General features: G+C 37.8%; 1 protein-coding gene across 4 annotated transcripts in view; it reads left to right on the top strand.

Annotated features, from left to right (window-relative positions):
* The window catches only part of LOC131038107 (GDP-mannose transporter GONST1), a 181,203-nt gene that overhangs the window by 69,963 nt on the left and 87,799 nt on the right, over positions 1-23,441 (top strand). For all 4 annotated transcript variants that reach the window (XM_057970416.2, XM_057970417.2, XM_057970418.2 and 1 more), the window contains one exon: positions 11,753-11,851. In XM_057970416.2, coding sequence (XP_057826399.2) covers positions 11,753-11,851 — 99 coding nt within the window. The remainder of the gene's footprint in view (positions 1-11,752; positions 11,852-23,441) is intronic.

Here is a 23,441-nt window from a genome sequence, read left to right as displayed (position 1 = left end):
CTTCTGATGATAGCAATGTTGCTGTATAGTGCTATGTTTGATATCGATCCTTCAAATCATGCAATCACTTTCCAATTATTGCTTATAGCAATATTTGCTGTGTCTGATGTGTCGATATGACTATTTAATTATGAATATGCTGCTGTGTCAGATATGTTGATATGAATGTGCAACTAAGAAGGTATTGCTTATAGCGATGTTTTGCTTTTTCTGATCTGGATATATAATCTTGCAACAATAATGGTTCTCTCTCCGATGCTGAACCTTAATTGTACGCAACCATATTTGACATTTAGGCTAATTTGCTATAACGAGTTATCCAATTGGATATGTAAATTAGAGATAAAAGGTTTCTGTGTATTTTGATGGAGGGATTTGATATCCATTATATATCTTTGATCAGTAACATTATTTGGAGACATGTCCTTTCATGATAAACCGGTTCATTTAATCTAATTGTATCTCCTCATAAACATGGGTTCTATCCATACTTAATGATTATTGGCTGAGCCTTGACTAATGGCATATGTTTATCATTATCGTAGCTTGTTTTTAACACATTATTATAGTGATTCAAGTTGGGGAATCGCTTTTTGTCCTTAATATGATAATAATCTTAATCCTTTAATAACCGCATTGGTATTAAGTTCTTAGCAGATCATATTTCTTCCTCATGTCAGAATTAAGAACAAGCATGAACTTCTGTCTTTCTTCCTCTGTGTGGTATACATGGACGGGTATCATGTAGATACAGGGATGGATAAATATACTAGTAAGGCTGTGATCATCTGTACAGTGGATATAATAATTTAGAGGTATATAGTCGATATCTCTAATGCCCATTAGCTATTAATAATACTTTGCAGCTTTGTTGTTTGTCGAAGAGGCCAAATGATTTCTCCATATGTCAATCACTCCTTCAATTACTCGGCGTATCATGATGCATAATGGATCAGCTTCAACTGTTATATTGGTCAATTATTACAAACTTAGTTTCTATGTGGAATTTCATTATGGATTAGTATCAACTCGCTGTCTTACTGATAGTTCATTCACTTATTGGAATTGTTCCTTCCCTTAATCTTCACATATGTAACTATTGTAGGAGATTGACCCATGATGAACTTGTTTCATATTATTGAAGGTAGAATTTGCTGCCTTCCTAACAAGTGTCATGTCCCCTCCTTGATCGTTATATATAGCATAAATGAAACAATAATTATTATTATTTAATATAATATTTATCAACGAATAATTATTTGAAAATTATTAAATATTTATTTATTTATTTATTAAATACAAGAGTTGGCTAGTGTAACTGGAACGTCTCGCATTCATATTGATACCAACATTGCAACAATCATCATGTTAAAGTTAAGGAAGTATGCTGAAGATATAACATTATATAAAGACTCGTAGCATTGATCATGAGGGCAAGTCTTCTTCGATATCTCTATCAGACCAATGAAGGTGATGAAGACATCGTAAGCATCCATCAGTAATATCGCTGTGATGAGAAGATCGCAGAAAGAGCTTGATTGAGAATCATTTACCATGAGCAAAGTCGAATGGTATCATCGTCAAAAAAGATCAATTGGCATACTAATCAGATGATAAGCATCGATCAAATAAACTTGGTGTCGATGTATTAACAGTCAGCAAAGAAGATTGATCATCCTTCGTTGCCCATTGATTATTAGCAAACTAATAGAGGAACAAGAAGATTGATCATCACTATTATTGCCTTAAGGAAGAAGTTTACTAATCAAATGATTAGTCACAACTATTCATAAGACAGCGACTAAACGTAGGTGATTTGAATGATTATGGATGGCAGCAATTAAGAGACAATTACTAAGGCTAATCAGCGATTATGATGAACATGTGCGATCTAATGACAACGATTAGACAAGGGTAGCAAATAATCATTAAGCATGAAGGGATATGATTTTCATAACAAACTGATCTGCCATTTTATGGAGAGATGCAATTAGGAAGTGACATGTCTCTTAGACATTCGAGAGATGCAACCCTTTCGATATTGCAAGATATATAATGGATATCAAATCCATTCAATCACATCATCAATTACTTCTTATTCTCTTTACATCCTTATTGGATCAAGGGGAGGAAAAAGGGTATATATATTATCTGGCAGCCATCGATCAGATCAGATCAGATCAGAACTGTTATTATGTTACAGGCAGTGACATCCTCGTCCTTAGTGGTATGCATAGGGACCTGCCTAGGATGTATGCTTAATATAGAAGGCCGCTGATGTCCCCATGCAGAATTTACTAATATTATGAATATTTTTAATGATATAATAATTATAATACTATCTGGTAACTGCTCTGCAGTAATATATATATTAATAATATCTGAAAATAGATGAAAGTATATATATATATATATATATATATAATGCTTTGATCAGATAAATAAATATTAGAATATGAATCAGAAGAATTCTTAAGTTAATATCAGAAAGAAGAATATGTTTTTCTGTTACATCTGTCAGGACTCAGTATTTAAGAAGTTGGAAAAGGAGATGTTTTAAAGTAGGGGACATTACAATTGGTTTGACACTTGCATTAAGAACTATGGATGTATGGTACATAAACAATTTATTTATTAATAGTTATTTGATTGAGCTGCGGAATATCACTGATTCGATTCATGTTAAGGTGGGATTTTCTCCTAATATATTTAGTTTGAGTCATAAGTATATTGAAATAGATTAATTATGGTTAACATATGCCTAAAGCTAGTAGGGGACCGTTGTTATTTTATGACACCCTTGGTCCATCAGTGAGAACCGATCAAAGATATGTTCTATGGACCACCTCTGCCTCAGTTGATCAAGGAGAAAACAATGGAATCATGAAGTATGAAGTGTTGTCTTGCTGGAACTCCGGAACCCTCAGGTTCCCAAGTTCCTAAGTCTTCTCTTCCTCAACCCTGGAACTCCGGAACCCTCAGGTTCCCAAGTTTGTAAGTCTTGTCTTCCTCAACCCCGAAACTCTGGAACCCCTAGGTTCCCAAGTTCCTAAGTCTTCTCTTCCTCAACACCGGAACTCCGAAACACTCAATTTCCCAAGTTTTTAAGTCTTCTCTTCCTCAACCCCGGAACTCCGGAACCCCTAGGTTCCCGAGTTCCTAAGTCTTCTCTTCCTCAACCCCGAAACTCCGGAACCCCAGGTTCCCAAGTTCTCAAGTCCTCAACTCCGGAACCCCCAGGTTCCCAAGTTCCTAAGTCTTCTTTTCCTCAACCTCGGAACTCCGGAACCCCCCGGTTCCCAAGTTCCTAAGTCTTCTCTTCCTCAACCTCGAAACTCCGAAACCCCTAGGTTCCCAAGTTCCTAAGTCCTCAACTCCAAAACCCCCAGGTTCCCTTGTTCCTAAGTCTTCTCTTCCTCAACCCCGGAACTCCGGAACCCCTAGGTTCCCAAGTTCCTAAGTCTTATCTTCCTCAACCCGGAGCTTCGGAACCCCTAGGTTCCCAAGTTCCTAAGTCGTCAACTCCGGAATTCCGGAACCCCGAAGTTCCCAGGTTCCCAAGTCTTCCCAACTTCGATGACCAAGGTCTCCGAAGTTTCCCTAACTTCTGTGATCCAGGTCTTCAAAGTCCCTAAGTCTTCTCTTCCTCAACCCCAGAACTTTGGAACCTTGAAGTTCCCAGGTTCCCAAGTCTTCCCAACTTCGGCTACCCAGGTCCTCGAAGTTTTTCAAACTCCTTCTGGCTCGCAGCATTTCCGGATGGCGTGATTGACACTCAAAGCTTTAAATGCTCCGACGACTTTTGTGACTTGTACACCTTTTGTGGAGCCACAGGGGTGCATTTAATGTTTTTGGCAGGATTTCCATCAAGAGAGGTACGGGGCCATGCTTGTTGTAATGACTTATGTCATGTCTGCATACTCTGACGTTGGAAGGCCAGTCAATCCACCCTTCTCAGGGTTGCCTTTTGTGGGTATGGCTAGGTTGCTTGCATGCACATAAGTCAAGTGCATGCACTTCCTTGCACTCCTAGATTGACATGTAGGGGTCATGATCACTCTTGTAATCATTTTTCTATATAAGGCTGTTAAGCCTCATTGTAAAGGGTTCTCTCCCTGTTGGCTTGAGCTATTCCATGCTCTCCCACTTCTCTTGTATTTGGGTGAATAACTAACTTTTGGCCCCCCTCTTGAATTGCATTAAACTGGGCCCAAAAGTTATCATTTTACAATAAGATAATTACCATTACAATAAATTCAAACTCTTGTTAGCTCCAACTGTTCATTCTCCATTTCTGCATGCTCCTGTAGCATTCTTGTGTCACATTACCGTCTTCTAAGGCAACACTTTGGCCTTTCTGCACTGTGATAATGGTCCTTCACCTTCATCTATGTGGCACATTCATTGACATCTTCAGGGTTTTGACCTTGATTTCGTCCTCTTTTATCTTGGGAATTCTCCAGCTTTATCATGATCCCATCTTCAATTGGTGCTCCGGATCATAATGTTGTAGAGTCTCCCTTTGTCTCAAGCATCTCGATGTCGCCCCTTGGTGCAACTCTTTGAATCTGTCTTGTAATGGCCTTGTTGAGTTTCTCAACCCGCATAGATAAGGAAGTTTTATTATTTCAAGGGTGAGTGTTTCGAATACCCTTTCTATTTGGCTTTAATTTGAAAGGATCTGATTTTGATAGAATTTGGACTTGAGATAGGTTTAGGATCTAGGCCTGATTTTGGACCAAACTCAACACTATGAAGAGTTTTAGGGCTAAGGGAAAAGTTTGGTGCAAGACAAGTTTTAGGAATTAGGCCCATGTTTTGATTTTTTTGATTGCAACATAACCACTTAGGACAAAATTCGGTCCTAGGATGACTTTTGAGAATAGTGCTTATTTTGATTTGGACTGTGACCATTGAATTTGGGAGTGGATCTCAAGTTTGGGGGGTAAATTCGTTGTTAGGAACATGTTTGGGACTAACATCAATTCTTCCTTGGGTTGTGTTGTGACGTTTTCACACATTGCCCCATTGCAAATGTGGACCCCTACTTGTTCGCTTTCTAGGTTAGTTGTCTTAGTTTAGTCGTCTAGTAGTGTCTTCCTTGGGTTGTGTTGTGATGTTTTCACACATCGCCCCATTGCAAATGGGGACCCCTACTTGTTCGCTCTCTAGGTTAGTTGTCTTAGTTTAGTCTTCTAGTAGTGTCTTTAGCTATTTACCTTTTACTTAAGGAAGTACAGTGCCCTGAGTTGTCAGGAAGTAATCAAGTCATCTCTCTCTCTCTCTCTCTCTCGCTCTCTCTTAAGTGGAATTAAGGTCAGTGTAGCTTTTCAATGTCTTAGCTATGGATGATATATGATGATCATTTCATTTGATCATCATCATCGGAGATAGAAATGATAGGGGTAAGTGTGAAGGTTAGTCATAAGAATTGAGATGTTTGATGAATGCCAATCAAGATGAAGGCTTGGTTAATGACGAAGGACGCTTGAAATGAGTAAGGTAAGTGCCACAACTCACGAAATTGAAAAGAGAGGTCACTTCCTGTGACCCCTCAAAACCCTTGCCTGTCTTCACTCACTGTCAGTGACTCTTACAAAGCTCGGCCATCTCATAGGTACTTCTAGTTGGGGTCTAAATCCCCGACCCTCAGGTGACCACTTTTAGTTGCTTGTCATAAGTCCAATCAAGACTTGAATAGGTCCTTATTTTGGTGAGGCTGGATGCTGATTGATGTAAGTGCTTAAGGTTTTGAAGTTATTGCTGTCTTATACTTCTTAAAGTTGCTAAGTGTGAGTGGAAAACACATTGAAATGATGCTAGATGCTCACGTCCACTTGGACCTTAAAAGTCCAACCTGCTGGAAGAGACTTCCAGTTCAAGGCCAAAAGTCTGACCTTCTTGATTTCATTGCCATTTCAAGGCAAAAACCCCGACCTACCTTTGCTTTTACTTCCAGTGAGTGCCTAAATCTCTGACCTGCTAGGAGTCATTTCTAGTTACTGGTCCAAAGCCCGATCAAGGTTAGAAAGCCTTTATGCTTGGCAAAATGAACTCTGATTGAGGAGAATGCTTAAATTTTAATAAATAATGATGATTGAGATTGTTGAAGTCCTCTAGCAATGAATGAAAGATCTAAAAAATGCTGATAGAGCAAGTAAAGTAGACATCTTTGAGTCACCGTCAGTGATGAGTGAAAACCATGATGATCATCATAAGCATTTCCAGTAGGCATACAAATCCCTGCCCAAAGACAGCAAGAGATAAGGTCTACGTTGATGAGAAGAAGGCAAATATAATGTATCAAACAAAATGGATGAAATGATCAAATCAGTGATGTTTGAAAGCATGTATATGACATAGGTTGGAAGCTTTCACTTCTACCCAAGGGCTATAACCATGAACAGACCACTGTCAGTGGGTGTCCAAAAGCCCAACCTTCCTAGTCTCGCTGCTGGTGAAGGGTGAAAAGCTCGACCTCCATATGATGATTGTCAGTGCACCCCCAAAAGTCCGAACTTAATGCTACCCCAAATCTCCGAACAGCGTGCAACCACTTTCTGTTGGCTATGAAAATCCCGACCATGCATGTATCTGGATAGGAATCAGGTCAAAAAGTCAGAGCTCAAACCCAAATCAGTAAATCATACCTTAAGAGTTTGAAATCAGGTCACAAGTATCAAATCTGATAGAAGCTTATATCCAGGCCTTGAAAACATTCCAAGGTCACAGTATTAATCAGACCTTGAAAACATTCCAAATCAGAAACTTTAATCAGAATTAGACCTGAGACACAAATCAGATCTTGAAGGTGAAAATCAGAATTGAAACAAAGGGAATTCATTTCAGATTTTAAGATTGATATTGTTCTCTTCTATATCTTGATCAAGGTTTGTTTGCTTTCCAGGTTATGAAAGCAAGGGATGAGGAACTTCATCACTTGAGGGAGATATGGACATCCAGGAGATCAGCTCATGGTGTCCAAGCCCAAGGAAGTAAGGTACAAAGAAAACAACAAGGTGAAGATGAACAACATTCATGCTTCAACATACTTTAGGCGAGGCTAGGGAGAGAGATTCAAGGTATGGAAGAACTTAGCAACAAATGATGAAGATCAGCTCAAAGATGATGGCAAGTCAAAGACAAGTGAGATAGGCAGCAAGGAGGAGTATGATCAATGCATTCATGACATCAAGGAAAGACACTATAAAGCAAGTGTAGGGCATAGCATCTAAGGAAGTCAACACATATACTTCACTCTTTCAACATTACACTTCAAGCTAAGGAGGTATATGCAACGCGAGGATGCCAGCATGCTTCATGAAGAGAGAGATTTCACCACATAGAAGAGACCAAGGACAAGTTCAAGACATCATAAGGAAGGAATTATTATAGATGAGGAAGAGGATGCAAAGGTGTTCGAGATAGGAGAGGTCCAAAAGAGTTAATCAAAGTTAGAAAGATTGATCCCCAAGGATGATGCAATTTGGGAATATCTCCTACCTTCGTCTCATTCATGAATGAGCTTGGAAATGTTGAGTATCAAGAGATATGCCTGAATCACCTACAACTTGTGATGAGTTACAAGGAGCAAGTAGTTGAGGTGGCGCCCAATCATCACCAATTTACCTTCACACATGATTCCAAGATAAGGATTATAGATTCAATGCAATGAGGCAGATAACTACCACATGTGGGCACACACTTCGATGTACCTACCCTCATCATCTATTGGTCAAAATTTAAAGAACGTGTCCCATAAAATGTAAATTTATCATTGGTCGAGCATTAAATGCTATGTAGTGGGTGTAACAAACCCTAATTAGGGTTTTATCTCGTAATCTCGATCATTGATTGTGAATCAATTGGAGCCACTTATTGTAATAAGAGCACTATATAAGGCTCCATTTCTTCATTTGTAAGGGTTAATAGTTCAACAATAAAAAATAGTTCAATAGTTAGGAGATCAAGAGTAGCAAGTTAGAAGTAGAGTAGAGTAGGAGGAGAAGGCAGAAATTGTTGCCAATTTGTAAATAAACATCCTTTTCATTGAAGCTATGGTGGAATGTGTTGTTTCTTCTACATAATCATATGGTTTCTTGTTGGATCCTTATGTTAGATGGTGATAATTAGATGAATGGAAGCTATCATGGATGATTAATGGTGAAGTTTTTATGTTCACACTACTAGTATCTCTTTGATTGTGAAGTATCTTGCTTAGTCAACTGAACTCGTTTAGCCGAGCTTAACTTCAATTGCTTCTTCATCATTGATATGCATTGCATTGGTGGTATCTATGCTGTTGGTAGTAATTTGAACATCATTTTGCTCTCCTTAGAAGATCACACTAAACTTTGTGGAGTTGTTGCTTTGCATGGCAAAGGAAAGTCTAGTTGAATTTCACTAAGCCACACATGGTCTCTTGGATTCCTAGAATTAGATTAGCTTCCTAAACCCTACCTCTTTTACCTTTTTTTAAACTCAATTAATTTCCACGTTCCAGCAGCATTCAAGTATCAACGTAAGTCCCCTTGTGATTCCAACAAAATCACATCACAATCACTGAATATATCCATGTATAAAGTCAAGACCTGACTATCAGAACGTTGGAATCACCTCGTATGATCACGAAGTTTAGCATAAGAGGAGATTTTGTTCAAGAGAGAATCAGATACTTAGTATTTTATTCTGTGTTGCTTGATGTCATAAAAACTAGGTTGCCGGTTCGGGTTCGGGCACCGGTTTGGGTTTGAAGAACTGGTATGCCGGTACGGCAAAATTTTGAAAAGGGGTTTGGGTTCGTTAGTACAAAAACATGTAAATTATATATATATGCAGCCTATAAGCATGAATTAAGATTAGCATGTCACATAGCATCATATAAACAACAAAACCAACATAAACTTGTAATCATAGCATCATGATCATACCATAACAGCATCATATACATCAAGTTTAATATCAAAATGATAAAATATTCAAGTATCATTGTTTCAACTTTCAACAATTTAAAGTTTGATCATCAAATGGATTCTCTAATTCGTCGTCCTCATTCTCCTCCTCATCATTGACATTGACATTAGATGAATCAATGCCAATGCCAATGACACTTGCACTTGCACTTTAAGTTTGCTCGCTATCCGAGTCATCAAATGCAACAAGCTGAGAATGAATTTATCCAAATCAGTATGTTTTGGCTCCATATCCCACATCTTCGTTTCCCCTTTCTTGTAGTCACGTTGCTTGTGTGAAATGAGCCAAGTTAATGTTTTAAAACTCACTTTTAGGGTCATTTTAATTTTTTATGTGGTGGAATTCAAAAAAATTTAAATTTTGCAAAAAAAAACTCCATTTTTTGGCTGTCAGACCCTTGGGTTCGACTTGGGTCCTCTTGGGTTTGACCTGGGTCCTCTTGGGTTCACCCTGGTTCGAACCAGGCCTGTGAACCACGAACCCTGTCCGAACCACAAGCGAACCGGACCCGAACCCCAAACCAGGTCCGTACTGGACCAGTACCAGGGGTCTAGGGGGCCGAACCCGGTAACTCAGCATAAAAACACATCAACAGGCTGCAACCACCAAATTTTAATTCTTTGATCAGAAACTCGGGCTTTGGAAACCTTCTTGGAATAGGCCTAATCTAATTTTCAGTGCTACCACCGAATTTGGTGAGTGAAAGATTAAACTCAGTGTGAACCTCGGTTGTAGGAATACCTTTTGGAATAAGTTCTTATTCCCATTTATACTGCAGGTACCGAACTTTGGAGGAAAGAACTTAAGTTAGGTTTGAAACTCGGAATAAGGAAGGTTTTAGAGAATAGTTTCATTCTTGTTTTGACTGCTAAATCCGAACTTGGAGATATTTGGGGAAAAACTTGGGCTGAAACCCGGGGGTAGGAAAGGTTTTAGGATTAAAGGCTTAATCCTATTTTCTGTTTCAGCACTGAGTTTGCAGGCAGCAACTCAAGTTTATGCCTATCTTTTCAATGAAACATGATAAAAAATTTCGGTGGTACGAATGTTGTATGGTTTTAGGCTTTGAATAAGTTTTGGGCCATTCTAATCATCCCTCCTGTAGCCGAGTTCAAGTACGATTCTGCAATTTACTCAAGGATGTCTCAGCTCATCAGTAATCCTCATGGTCACCAATCTCCGAAGTTCTTCTTTGGAGCAGGTTTGGCCTCTTCACAGTGAAAATCAGGGAACTCAGGTCCTTTGGAATGGTATTTTAGATCAAGGATTATGGTTTTGCTGCAAATTCAAATCAGACCCTTTGACTCAGGCCTAGAATCATCACCCCAAGCTCAGACCTAGGAGTGGCAAAGTGAAACTTTGGCCAGAAGTTTGACCTTAGGAAAGGTTTTAGGAACAAGCCTTAATCCCTTTTTAGTGCTGGTACCGAGTTTGCAGCAGGCCTGGTCAGGATTTCTGTGCAAGGAAGGCTCTTTGAATTAAGGCCTTGTTCCAACCTTGCACTCAACCACTGAATTAGCCCTTTGAAACTTAGTGATAGCAACATTCTTAGGGCTCTTAGAGTTCTTCCCAATGCTGAGTTTGGGAAGAAACTTGGTGCAAGGGAGGCTTTTTGAATTAAGGCCACTTTGGCAACCTTGACTCTAAACACCGAATTTGAAGGTGCAAGACTAAATGCTTGGAAGACCCTGAGATTTAAGCTTGTCCCCCCTTTTGGTGCAATTCAATTTCAGGCCTATGGGCTTGTGTTCACCCTATTCTCCTCATGCTTGGACTTGAATCTCTGATGCATTTGTGAATTTCTAAGCTCACTCCCATGCTCTTAGGCTTACACCCTAATGAACTTTGTGCAGGGTGGTCATTCCTAAAGCATCCCCATACCATACTTAACGCCTCACCTCTGTCCCCATTACACTCCTGTGATTGAATGGTTTACTTGATCTATCCTTTTTCATTCTAGCAACGAGCATAGCAAACGAAACAAAGGGGGGTTCCTGTCAGAGACGGGGGTGTGTGTGTACAACACAACATTAAGTACAAACACCAAATTGTGTTTCATGTGTGTGAAGGAGTTAAGACAAAAAGGTGTGCTTGGAAAAAAAGTTGGAAAAAGTAACTTTTCAGGAACAGACAAAGCATGTTGCAAATTAAATAAAAACTACTAGCATGGTAAATTTTAGCAGTTCATTTATGGGCAGTTTTCATGAGCATGCATATGGTTATCTTTGGTCTAGATAAGATCCTGGATTGAAGATTTGATCATATGTAAAGGCAGTAATGAATGAATAAGTTTCAAATCTGCCTTCGTTCCTCAGCACATGTCTATTTGTTCTTGTGTGTTTATGCCCTTGTACAACCTTATATTTTACATCCTCTTCATTGTTTTCAAAACCTGCAATTGGCAATTTCCCAAATCAAGGTTACTTTAATTATTCAACACTTCTTAAGTTTCCATTACATTTCTAATTTCACTCAAGAAAGTTATATTGCTAGCAGCAAAACCTTCATATTTCATGTCGGTAGTTGAAGGCACAATTGTAACCAGGACCCTATTTTATGCAACATGACATGTTACACCTTTAAGAAAACGTGGCAATGGATGTATTTCTTGTGTTAATTAAGATTTAGGACTGCTGTGGCTGTATGTGAACTATGCTTTTCCAGAGATGCTTTTTGGGTTTTTGGGTGTATTTTTTCTTAATATTAGATTTGGAATTTTATGATTGCAAATAAAAACTATTTGATGTGATATTAGTTGATGAACATTATTACTGTGCAGATTATATCTGCCATTTGTGGAGGAATTACAGATCTTTCCTTTCATGCAGTGGGCTATACCTGGCAAATTTTGAATTGTTTGCTCACAGCTTCATACTCGGTAAGTTGTCACAAATCTGTATTGTTGTCCCAATTTAAAACTCATACATTCTAAAAGTGTAAATGTCATTTGTGCCTTGTAAGGAGCTTCCTCCTTTACCAACCGATTTTTTTCACCTTTCTTTCATGGTAATTTTGTTAAACAGTTTTGCTTATTAATGGGATGTTTATTGTTCCAGCTATCCAGTGATAATAGATGGGTTTTGAAGTTTAACAAACTGATAGAAAATAGGAAGGCATGGACTGAATAGTAATAACTTGTATTAATCCACACATTCAGCTTAAAACAGAGTTATACTTTAGTTGCAATGGCCAAAAAAGATTATAAAGCAATTATATATTATTTTGAAGTTGAAGTTGAACAGCAACAAGGAAAAGCTTTCAATCTGATCTTTATATTGTAGAGCAATGATGTCCAGTTACATACTCAACTGAGGCAAAGTTTCCTTAAAAGCCTGCAGGAATACAAACAAAATGCACTGCAGATCCACCAATTCCAAGTAGCAGATTCTAAAGATAGCTTACAACAACAAATACAAAGTGAAATCTAAAATCAAATAGCACGAACAAAAGCTAGAAACACCGCAGTATCCCATGCCTGGCATCTACAGGATCACACACCTCAATCTGACTTGTTCACACAATTGTTACAACCTCCACACCTTGTCTTGGAATCAACTCAACCTTCATACAGCAAGAAATCCATAACGTGGGGAAGGTCTCATCAAGACAGAGGATCAGGGCTTCAGTTTCAAGCCAAATCGACTTCCAACGTAGTCAAAGAAGCTGCAAATGAGGAGTATGCAAGCAACACCCAATCTATTTTCCATGCCAAGGATACAAGAATATTGTCCTTCCAATGTGGGTCAAAGGGAGCCACGTCCAAGCTGTCATCCTTTATGCAATTCAGGGAAAGCTCGCACACAGCAAGAAAAGCATATATTTCCTCGTTGAACAGAAACCCTTTATTACTTTCCAAATGTCACTTTAACAGACTTGAAGGTTCTGAAAGGCATCGGTCATCAAACATCCCCACACACTCTGAATGGAGAAAGACACACCAAACAGGGAAAAAAGTCATTGAGCTGCACAATAATGCTTATACCAAACAGAAATAAGAATGGTGCCACATCTTAATCCTCAAGACTTCAACGCCCAATTGCAAAAATCAACGCCTAACTGTTAAGAGCCGACAGTTTGTAAAAAGAATTAAATCTTCCAAGTAGCTCCCAATTTCTTATACAAAGGGATCCTTCTAGCGCCACTATTTTTGTCTTATTTGATTTATATCTCGAGTTTTGTCTTATTAATACTTCAAACTCCAGATATATCAGCTCCATGTGACCAAAAATACTAAGCATTAGCAGCGCAAGCTTTCAAGAACTTGTCTTTTCTGTGTTTTTGTCTTTCTTACAGTTTGTCTTCTTGTGGACTCATGCACACAGCAAAGGAAACTCTCCCGCAATAACTTTTTTTCTCTGTCTCTTTCCCAAACATGGGAATATCTCGATATTACCATGACCTGCTATTTGTTAAATTAATATAATCACATCCAATATGTATTATTTCACCCAACCAAAGCCAATCGACCACATCAGGTAAGAGATTGGAAAAAATGGAATAGTACCCTCTTCCTTGCAATTCAGAATCTTTACCTGATACAAACATTCGAACTACATCAAAGCTTCAAACTTTGCAACTTTGTCTTGGAATGAGACTTCACAAAATTGAAAATATCCAAACCTTGATTGTTGAATCCACTGTGAAATCTGAGTGACTCTGCCAAACCATTAGCCATGGTAGATCTTCCACTACTGAAGCCAATCTTCTCAGAGAGGGTTTTCATCCTTAGTAGGCTTGAATTGAACCAAGTTCAATCCCAAAACTCTAAAGGTTTTCACCAAAGAGAAAGTAATATATTTCAACATACCGAATGAGCTTCTCAAATGCCTTTTTATGTTTTTTCGTGCCAAACTTTTGGAAAACTCCATTTAAAATTCACTTTTTAATTAAAATGCCATTTTAGCCCCGAAAAAGACCTTTTCATTAAAATAATGAAAATTTGACACGAAAGGTCCTTGTTTTATGCATCCAAGATTTAAAGCTCTTTGCCTCAGTTCTGATGAGCTATCACACTAAGATGCATTCAAAATATTTTAATTACTTCTTAGCAACTTAGTAAAATACTAAAATAATTAAAAAATATAATCTTAGTAACATTTTAATTACTTCTTAGCAATTGCGTGTAAGGCATTTTATTTCAGGATTGTTATAATCTTCTTTTGTCAGTTATTTTAGGAGAATCAAACTCTATACTAGATGCATACTTTAAATCAGTTTGTAAGAGATTCAGATAAGGGAGAATCAGTTTGTAATTTAGACTCAAGGAAGTCGATTTTAGAATAATAATGATGTTTTTTTTAAGGTGTGTTTAGTTTTGAGCAGCCCCTATCCTATGGATGAGTGAGGTTTCTTGTAGAGGCTGGCACATAGTCCTGATCTAGTAAAGCAGAGAAGCTGGATTTTGCATTGGAATGACTGTAGGGTGAGTTTGGAGTCTTGAACCAGTTAAGCAGAGTAATTGAATGTTGCATGGGATGACTCGATGGGCAATTTGTCCATCTTTGTAATGTAGCTTGTTGTCCTCAATGGTATAGGTGCTTGTTGAGCTGGGTGAGTCCAAGAGGGTGTAAAGCTCTTTGTGAAAGCTATGTTGGATGTTGTATTGCGTTGAGCGTGAAGGATACATGTGAAAGTTGGGTGTTGTGTACGGAACATACTTGAGGTTGCTTAAATGCTGTCGATGCTAGAAAGAGTCCTCGAACTTCGAGTCTCATGAGGAAGGGGTGAAGTAGCTTACTGTATAGAGTTCCATGATGAGCATATACACTTATATTGAGAGTGGGGGTGAGTCAGTATAAGATGAACTTTTACTTATTTGAAAATTCAATAACCATAAAAAGCAATCACACAAGATCTACTAACTAAGAGACACAAGATTTATGTGGAATCCCTTTTGGGAGAAAACCACAGAGAAATGACTACTTGGATCTACTCCAACTAACATAAAATTTCTCAGTACACATCTTGGTAGGCACCAAGCCATTGGAGACACCAATCCCTACCACTAAGAACCAACATAGCAAGAGACACCAATCTCTTCTATTAGGACGCACCAATTTCCAAATGAATAAAACTTTCATCTTCTTGAATATCGTTTCTTCAAAGCTTGATAATTATATCAATCTCCTTCATAAAATCTGTTTGTGGTTCTGCTTATAAATATCCTTTAAATCTGCTCATAACTCTCCTTTAAATCTGTTGATAACTTTCCTTCAAATCTGTTCATAAATCTCATTTAAATCTGCTTATAAAATCTGATTATAATTCCTTCAGATCTGCTCATAAATCTGGTAGCATATGGAAAGATATTGCATTAAATTCTTGCTTCTCACATCTCCAAATTATCTTCTTTTATACCCCATCAAATACCTCTTCACCTAAGGGAGGTGACCCTCAAAAAGTGGGCGATCCATCCAAGAGGGTCGGCCCAAATAAAAGCAATAACTTTAATTTTGATTCCATTGAAAGAGGGTGACATCCTATGTGTGGTCAGCCCACATAAAAGATGGGTAAATTGCCCAATGTGCGTGCCAAAAATATGCAATATGGCTCGGCCCTAATAAGGATAAAATTATGACTTTAAATACAATAAAAATTTCCCATTTATTTTATTCTTCTTTGCATATAACTTCTAAATAGATCCTCCTTTAACAGCAGCAATATGATTGTAGCGATTGTGTTCACACTTTGACATCAGTGACAACAATTTTTCCACAATCTCCTTTGTCAATAATGGCAACCGTGCAAAGAAATAATTTGTGAATGGCAACATGAACATAATTCTCCTCCTATCTGTAATGCTTCCCCTTACTGCAACTCTCCCTCTTTGACATCAATGGCAAAGTCTTCATGGAGCTGAAAGATAATGCAATGAATAGCTCCCCTTGAAGTTGCACTCTTTTAAGAAATTGGTGAGTGGATGAGAGTGCTAATGCAAGGGTTTTGAAGCCAATTCTTTATTTCTCCAAGCAAGAGGATACGAGTAAAGCGGAGAAGTGAAAAATGAATACATTCTTTTTGTCTTTTTATTAAAAACCCTTAAACCTCAAAGGTACTTTTTTATCCTTTGCCCGCTTAAAAACTAGTTCTTTTCAAAAAATATATGCAACTATTTCAAATAAGAGTACATATAACCTTTTCAGTTTCTTTTCAACAATACAGCTAAGTCAGTTGCTTGATACCTATTTCATTAAGGCATTTAACTAATGAAAAGGTATCAGTTACATGATAACTATTTCATTAAGGCATGCAACTGATAAAACTGCTTTTTCAAACTCAAACAGCTTTTTTGTGATTTTGAAACCACCACCCTAGCATTTCAAAAGCTATACTTTTGCAAACGAATAAAGGGTTAAGCTTATGCAAAGATTTCAAACCCTTTATGGGTTTAATTGTGCTACAAAAAGTCAGAATCGTATCTGTTAGGATCAACAACTCATAGGGCTAAACAAGACACATCTCATGACTTGTAAACTGAGTAAAACGGGGTGATCAAACACACAAACATCTACATGAGTTTATTGCCTCTGAATTAATCATTGTTGATGGACTTGTGCCTGCACACTTAGTTAAAACAATAAGCAAATTTGCACAGCCAAAGTACAACATCTAATGACCAACGAGAATGGAATTTAGCAAAGCATATATATACGTCCTAAGATTAGATGATATAGAATCAAATGCAAAATTGAATTAGTCAAATAGTCAACATGCAATAATAATCAACTCTAATTGAAGATCATCTACTACTAACATGATCTAGATATCAAAAGGTCTCTAGTTAATCAATTCACATATGCTCATTAAATCCACTGATAATGTTGGACCAATACGATAAATACTCTCAGCATAAACTTATGAAACAATGAAGTTGAATAAGTGCATAGGTTGAAACATGAAATAGCAACACACCACGAATACAAGCATGCAATCACATACACAACATTGCTCAAGTGCCAGACACAAATTGTCCTTCAATCTCTTGTTAACTAGTTGTAAAACACAATTTAACCCAAGCATTATAGGACTAGAACAAGGCAATAGTAATCACAAGTGGGCCTTACAGATTGGTAGAGAAGGGGCTATTTTGTTGAGGAGATGTGTGGAACAATGGTGGTTATGCGCTTTGTAGAACCCAAGGTTAAATGGGTGATAAGGTGAAGTTATGCAGCTTGGGTAAGCTATAACATTCAAATGCAAACATCAAACTCAAAAATTTAAACTTTAAACAAAAGATTATCATGAAACCTACCAAATAAGATATATTATAACATAAAATTTAGATTTATATTGTCATCTAGATATATAATTTATATCATATTATTATTAAATTATATAGTTTATAATATATATTATATTATTATTGAATTATATAATGTATATCATATCATATAAATTAATGCATCAATGTATGACTTGACACAATCACAAAATTATATCCGAAATGTCCAGAAACTGTTTGTTACCATGTATAGATGAAAATCCTTAGAAAATAGTTCTTTTTTATTGCATGCTAAACGCAGCAATATGGTGGAAAATGCAGATTAAATGTATGATACTCAACTGCAATGCAATGTGAATGGTAGTATTCATTAAGGTTTATAACAAAGTTGAAATATCCCCTGTACTGAAATGACTGAGAACAAGGAATATTTAACTGTCCAAACTGCATGTTATGCTGTTCTGAGATTTGCGTGTTATACTGACAGAGTTTTTAGTTTGATTTGAAGGTCATCACACATGTATATCTCATGAATAAACAACTTCTAATGACTCTTCTAGATTGATAGTTTACTAGGGATGCATATCAAAGAAATGGGACTCGGACTCGGCTCCAGACTCGGGAAAGTGAAAAACTCAAGAAATTTAGAGATATTTAAAGATTTAAAACATGTTTCAGACACCCTTTACTTAAAGATGCAATAACATCATCAAACTCGGCTCATTTGATTACATACACAAGTATACAGTAATCACATAAGCATAAACGCAAATTGTAGCTGAAGGAAATAACAAACATAGATATATAAATATTGTCAAATGTATACAATATTACAAAACTCATGGAATAAAAAATCCATGTCATCATATGATCATCATCAAATGTTTCATACAAATACCAAAGGTAAATACAACTACAAGCCTATGGCTCAGAGGAACCTGCACGGCAGCACCCTCCGGCCCCGTCCCCCTGCGAAGGTGTCTAAGGCAGGTCCTGGATGATTGGACAGCCATGGCCGCTCCCCGTGGCACCATGCCATGCTCACCAACATCAGGAACATCCGTGTCACTATCTGCCTCTGAATCTCTTGTTTGTGCTCATGCTCTCCGCTCCTCCTCTGCCATGGCTACAGTCTCAGCCTCTATATCTACCTGGTCGATCCAATCAATGTCAGACTCGGAGGTTAAATTTTCCCTACTTCTATCGACGCAGTTTCCCCCATATTTTTCGACGGGGGTTTGGGGGCGGCGCCCCCAAGGTGGGGTCAAGGGGCAGCGCCCCTTGCGTGCTCCCTGTCGTGATACAGGGTGGGGTCGAGGGGCAGCGCCCCGCGAGGCCAAAAAAACTTATTTAATAAAGGCGTCGGGTGTTATTTTTCTATTGGCTGACATGTTGTAACCATAATTTTTCTCATTCTCAGGCGGAGGTTGTAGTGAACAAAGACGAGACCATTCATTTTAAAAAAACTTTTTAAAATGTTTTTTATTTGTCATTTTACTTAACCCAGGCAGTAGCCGAGTTTGGGGCTCAAGACTCACTGAGTTTGGCGAGTTTGACCCAAACTCGCCAACTCGGCGAGTCTAGGCGATTCATGGCGATTCCCGTTTCTATGATGCATATACAACTATCTAACGTTGTATTATTTAAACTAGGCCCAAATATCATGTGCTAACAGCATGTTGACATTTTAACAAACAGTTATCATACACCCTCAGAAAAATCATGAATGAAGATGCAATCAATATTCCTTCCTTCTTTATTCCTATGATGATCAAATGAGACGTTACAATGACAGTGATATAATCAAACACATTGACTGGTATCCATTGACCGCTTTCAGACTTCTGCAGACAAATGACGGCTACTAACTCATACATTCAGACTGAGATTACTATAGATTATCAATTGCAAGTGAACCTGGATTACAGCGCCTTGAAGAAGCAAGCAATACTGTTGTCAAAGAGGCCTCAAATCAGCTGTTCGAACCTTTGCTTTAGAAATCATCCCTGCAGCAATATGGGTGGTCTGATAATGATGAATGGGCAGCAACTAGCTCACAAACTCCTCTCCTAAAATGTTCGCCTTTTTCCCATAAGTGTAGCACTACCTGCTTAATGAGATTCGATGCCAAATAGGAGGATTATGAATAAAAATCGCAGTCTGATCCTCCTCGTCTTCAGACCTGATATGCATGCAATACTCTCCTTATTACTTTTTCCAAATACTTCAAATAGAGTCGCCTTGTGCTTCTATGGCTAGTGATGACTTCCAAAGTGAACTTCGATGCTCATATAGAGAAACTAAGGCAAAATTGAGGGTAAAGATAGACTGCCACGATTTAGCTTCAGATTGATCGGTTGCTGATCTCCCCCTAAATACTCCTCCAAGAAGTGCTTCAAAGAATCGCCTTTATCTCCTATATCCAGTGCTGTCATCTTAACTGTGATACAATGCTGCAATGATGTAATATGTATCAAATCGTGGGTTTGAAGCAGAAAGTTCGATTTGATCTCAGATCTGAAATATGATCAGCATCCATCCAAACAGCACTCCCAAAGATCTCCAATTAAATAGGCTTCATCTTCCAATAGAGAATGATGGGTTTGGGCTCCCCTTGGATAAGTCTGTGAACTTCATGAACCCCAACCACCGTGATCCTGTAGTAACTCAATAGGCTCTATATGGAAGACTGATTCGTCTCCCACTCGCAGCTGCAACCCCTCGGAAGGTCTTCCACTCCCTCAGTTATGCTATCTATGGGAGTTTTCGTTCCCAAAGACAAAGTCTGCAGACACCTCTCAGCTCCACAAAACATAAATCAATTCAATTATCAACTCCTGGCTGCCTTGAAGCTCAACTAGATCTCCTTAAATATTTTTTCACCCCAACATCTAGAAGCTTCTAGAAGTGACTTTATGAAATAATATTTAATTAGTCACTTTATTAAATTAATTAAATATAAAGTCATCTTTTAATTTTTAATTTATTTGATAACTTTATAAATAATTAACTTAATATTATTAATTAAATTAATTAATCAGTTTCTCTCCAAAAATGGGGACATTACAAAAGTACTTGTTTTGAAAATTTTGTAATGTCCCTTCCTTAGACAGCTCAGTTGTCAGCAGAAGTTGGCCTACTATCAGGTTCCCATAGGTCAGCAGAGTGGATAGGGGGCCCATCTAGAGGTTTGTGGAGCTACACAGAGGCTTTATAAGGCATTTTGGACAGTTTGGGACAGTCTCCTAAATTTTAGGAGGGATTCCTACTTTTTAGGGATTGACTGGGAGTTGACCGAAACGCAACAGAAGGCCTCCGGGATCATTCTGGAGACTTTGGTTGCAGTTCCTATTTTTAAGGGAGGATCCCTATTTTTTAGGAGGGGACTGTCAGTTCACCTGCTGTATTTAGACACCACCATTATGGCAGGTGCATCATCAGTTTTCAGTTTGGGATGGCCAGGGGATGGGATTTGAATAAAGATTAAATATTAAAGTCTTGGCTTTAATATTTAATAAAATAATAAAATAAAGTGAATTATAATGTCACTTTATATTAATATAATAAAGTGTCTTATTAGGCCCCAAGGCACACCTCCCTAGGTTGATATAAGTTGTTTTTAAATAGGGGGCCACTTTCATAATGTTGAATAAGACCCTTATTGTCTCGAACCTCTAAGAGAAGGAATAAATTAAATAAGATCATTAAAATAAAGCTGGAAACCTTATATAGGTTGAACTTCTTGGAGGGAAAAGAAAATGAAATAAAAGAAGATGGGGACAGCCATTTCATTATTCATGATACATTTTTTTCAATAGCAAATTGCAAATCAGAGCTCTGGAGCACGAATTGCAGCAGAGATCAAGCCTTGGGAACAAAATCTCCTTTGGAAATTGGGGATTGAACGAAATCCCAATCTTTCTACATCATTTTCTCATCATACAATGCAGGGAAAGTTGAATTCAGGTTGTTGGGTGGCTTATTTTCAGTGATTAGCAGTAGTTCAGGGTATGTCTGGAAGTGGACATTAGATCTGGGCACTATTTGACACATTTCCAGCCTTATTCCAGCTCTCTTGGTGACAGAAATAATCACAGATCAGTTAGAAATTTCAGTTTGCATCGATTCTTGGGTAGAGTTTCTTGGGTCAGATCTTCTAGGAGCAGATTTGTATTATCAGATTGCAGATCAGGGGCTGTGGACAGCATTTTTATCACATTTTCCTGCCTATACCCTTGCTGTACCACCTTCCAGCTCATAGCAGCCATTCTCTTCTTGGCGTTAGAGTTTTTGGGCCATTGGAGGTGTAGATCAGACTGTTTACAGTCTGAGATTTCCAGATCATACTTCAAAATTATGTTGTATGCTGACAAAAGGGTATGTAACCGACCCTTGATCCTAAATAAAATATATAAACTGCAGTTCTTGGTTCTTAATTATTATTTTTAGTCATATGTTTAATTGCATTCAATTCATCAAACAATGAAAATCAAACAAAACATACAAAAAAATCAGAAAACACAAAAGCAAACAAATACATATTTCTTCATTCGCTGGTCAAAGACAATCTGGAAACAAAAATCAAAATACTTCATCAACAATACAGCAAAGGCTTTGTGTAATCAAGTGAGCTCTCGAGTGTTATTTTCCCCCAACTGAAGAAGTGATGGTGGGTCAGAGACTCTAAAGTGAGGAGGCATTGACATTATCAAGTCATTTGGAAGGTAATAACTTCCTTTAAATAAAAGGTGATGTGATGGAAGGCAATAATGGCATCAGGGTTTATTTGTCAAAGAACATGGGTTTTGACAATGCTTTTTGGATTGTGTGTGAGAAACAAACTGTGGCTGGGCAATATATTTTAGAAGTGTCAAATAGCTAGAGGGTTTTTGATTTTGCTACAAGCAAGTTCAAATTTAATTTTGGTTTTACCGTACCTCTTTTGATGAGGACCTCTTTTACAGGATTCTTGTGTGATGTCCTGTATATATATACTTGTTCATTTTATGGATTACTTTAATCATTTCAGTACATTATTAATATTAAAAAAGATTATTATTATTCCCAAATTAATATTAAAGAATTATTCACAAATTATTATTATTAATATATAGTATATACATTACATATTATTATTAATAGAATTATTTAATATGTGCATTACCTATATCAAACTAGTTTATTACAAAAGCATTGATCATACTACCAATGCATTGGGCCGTGTTAAGAATAACAAAGAAGGACACAACTCAAGGGGGAGTCATATCCTTTAGGAAGGGTCATAGCCAGTCGAAGAAATTAAATAGCTCCGACCACCTGCCTCCAGCAACACACGCACACGGGAAAGTAAGAAGAGGAGAATACGGTAAGAAAGAAGAGGTCAGCAGTCAATGTGATGGGAGATAAGGTGATTGGAATACACCCAGGAGAAAAAGGTAGTCTGTAGTCATACTGTCCAAGAATCTTTATGGTATGGATATAAGGATTTAGGATTACTGCTGTGACGTATTCACGCATCGCCCCATTGTAAATGGGGACCCCTACTTTTTGCTTTCTGGGGTTTGTTTCTAGGTCTTTTAGGGTATTGTCTATTAGCCTTTGCATGCTGAGTGTTGCCAGAGGGATCACTAAGAGAGCAGGCTCTGCTTGAGCCAGGGGGAGTCAGCAGGTGCTCCAGGTTAGGGTCATCTTTGAAAGTCTTCCTTAGGACAAAGTTTTGCTCTTGTTGCTAATTGTGTCTTGTTTGAGTTTCAGGAGGTCAATAAAGCTTGGTGAGTGAATATCATCTTTGAAGGTCTGAGTTAGGTCGAATTGGTGAGTGATAAAGTCTGGAATGTCGTCCTGATCTTCAAATGTCCTGAAATTTGGCTAAGTCTGGAATGTCATCCTGATCTTGAAATTTGACTAAGTCTGGAAAATTGAAGAATCCTCCAAAAACTAGATTTTGCATTATAACTCCTGGAGGTCTGAAACCACTCTCAAACATCTTGATAGTATATATGGAATATAACTTAAAGTATAAATACTTAAATGTTATGTTCCATACATGAATCCTGACGAAGAGACCAAAATGTCACCCTAAAATCCTCAGTTTGACCCCCTGTCTTGCCTAAAATGATGAAAACAACCTTGTTTTGAGCTAGTTTGATGATGGACTCACTTAAATGTGGAGAAAGGAGCTTGAATTTGATCAGGTTTGAAGGAGAATTGGATGAAGGAAGTGGAAAACCAACCAAGAATGTGGATT

This window comes from Cryptomeria japonica, chromosome 11 (genome assembly GCF_030272615.1).
Source record: "Cryptomeria japonica chromosome 11, Sugi_1.0, whole genome shotgun sequence".
Taxonomy (NCBI): domain Eukaryota; kingdom Viridiplantae; phylum Streptophyta; class Pinopsida; order Cupressales; family Cupressaceae; genus Cryptomeria; species Cryptomeria japonica.
The sequence above is the reverse complement of the archived record's forward strand: the minus strand, read 5'-3'. Positions and strand labels throughout refer to the sequence as shown.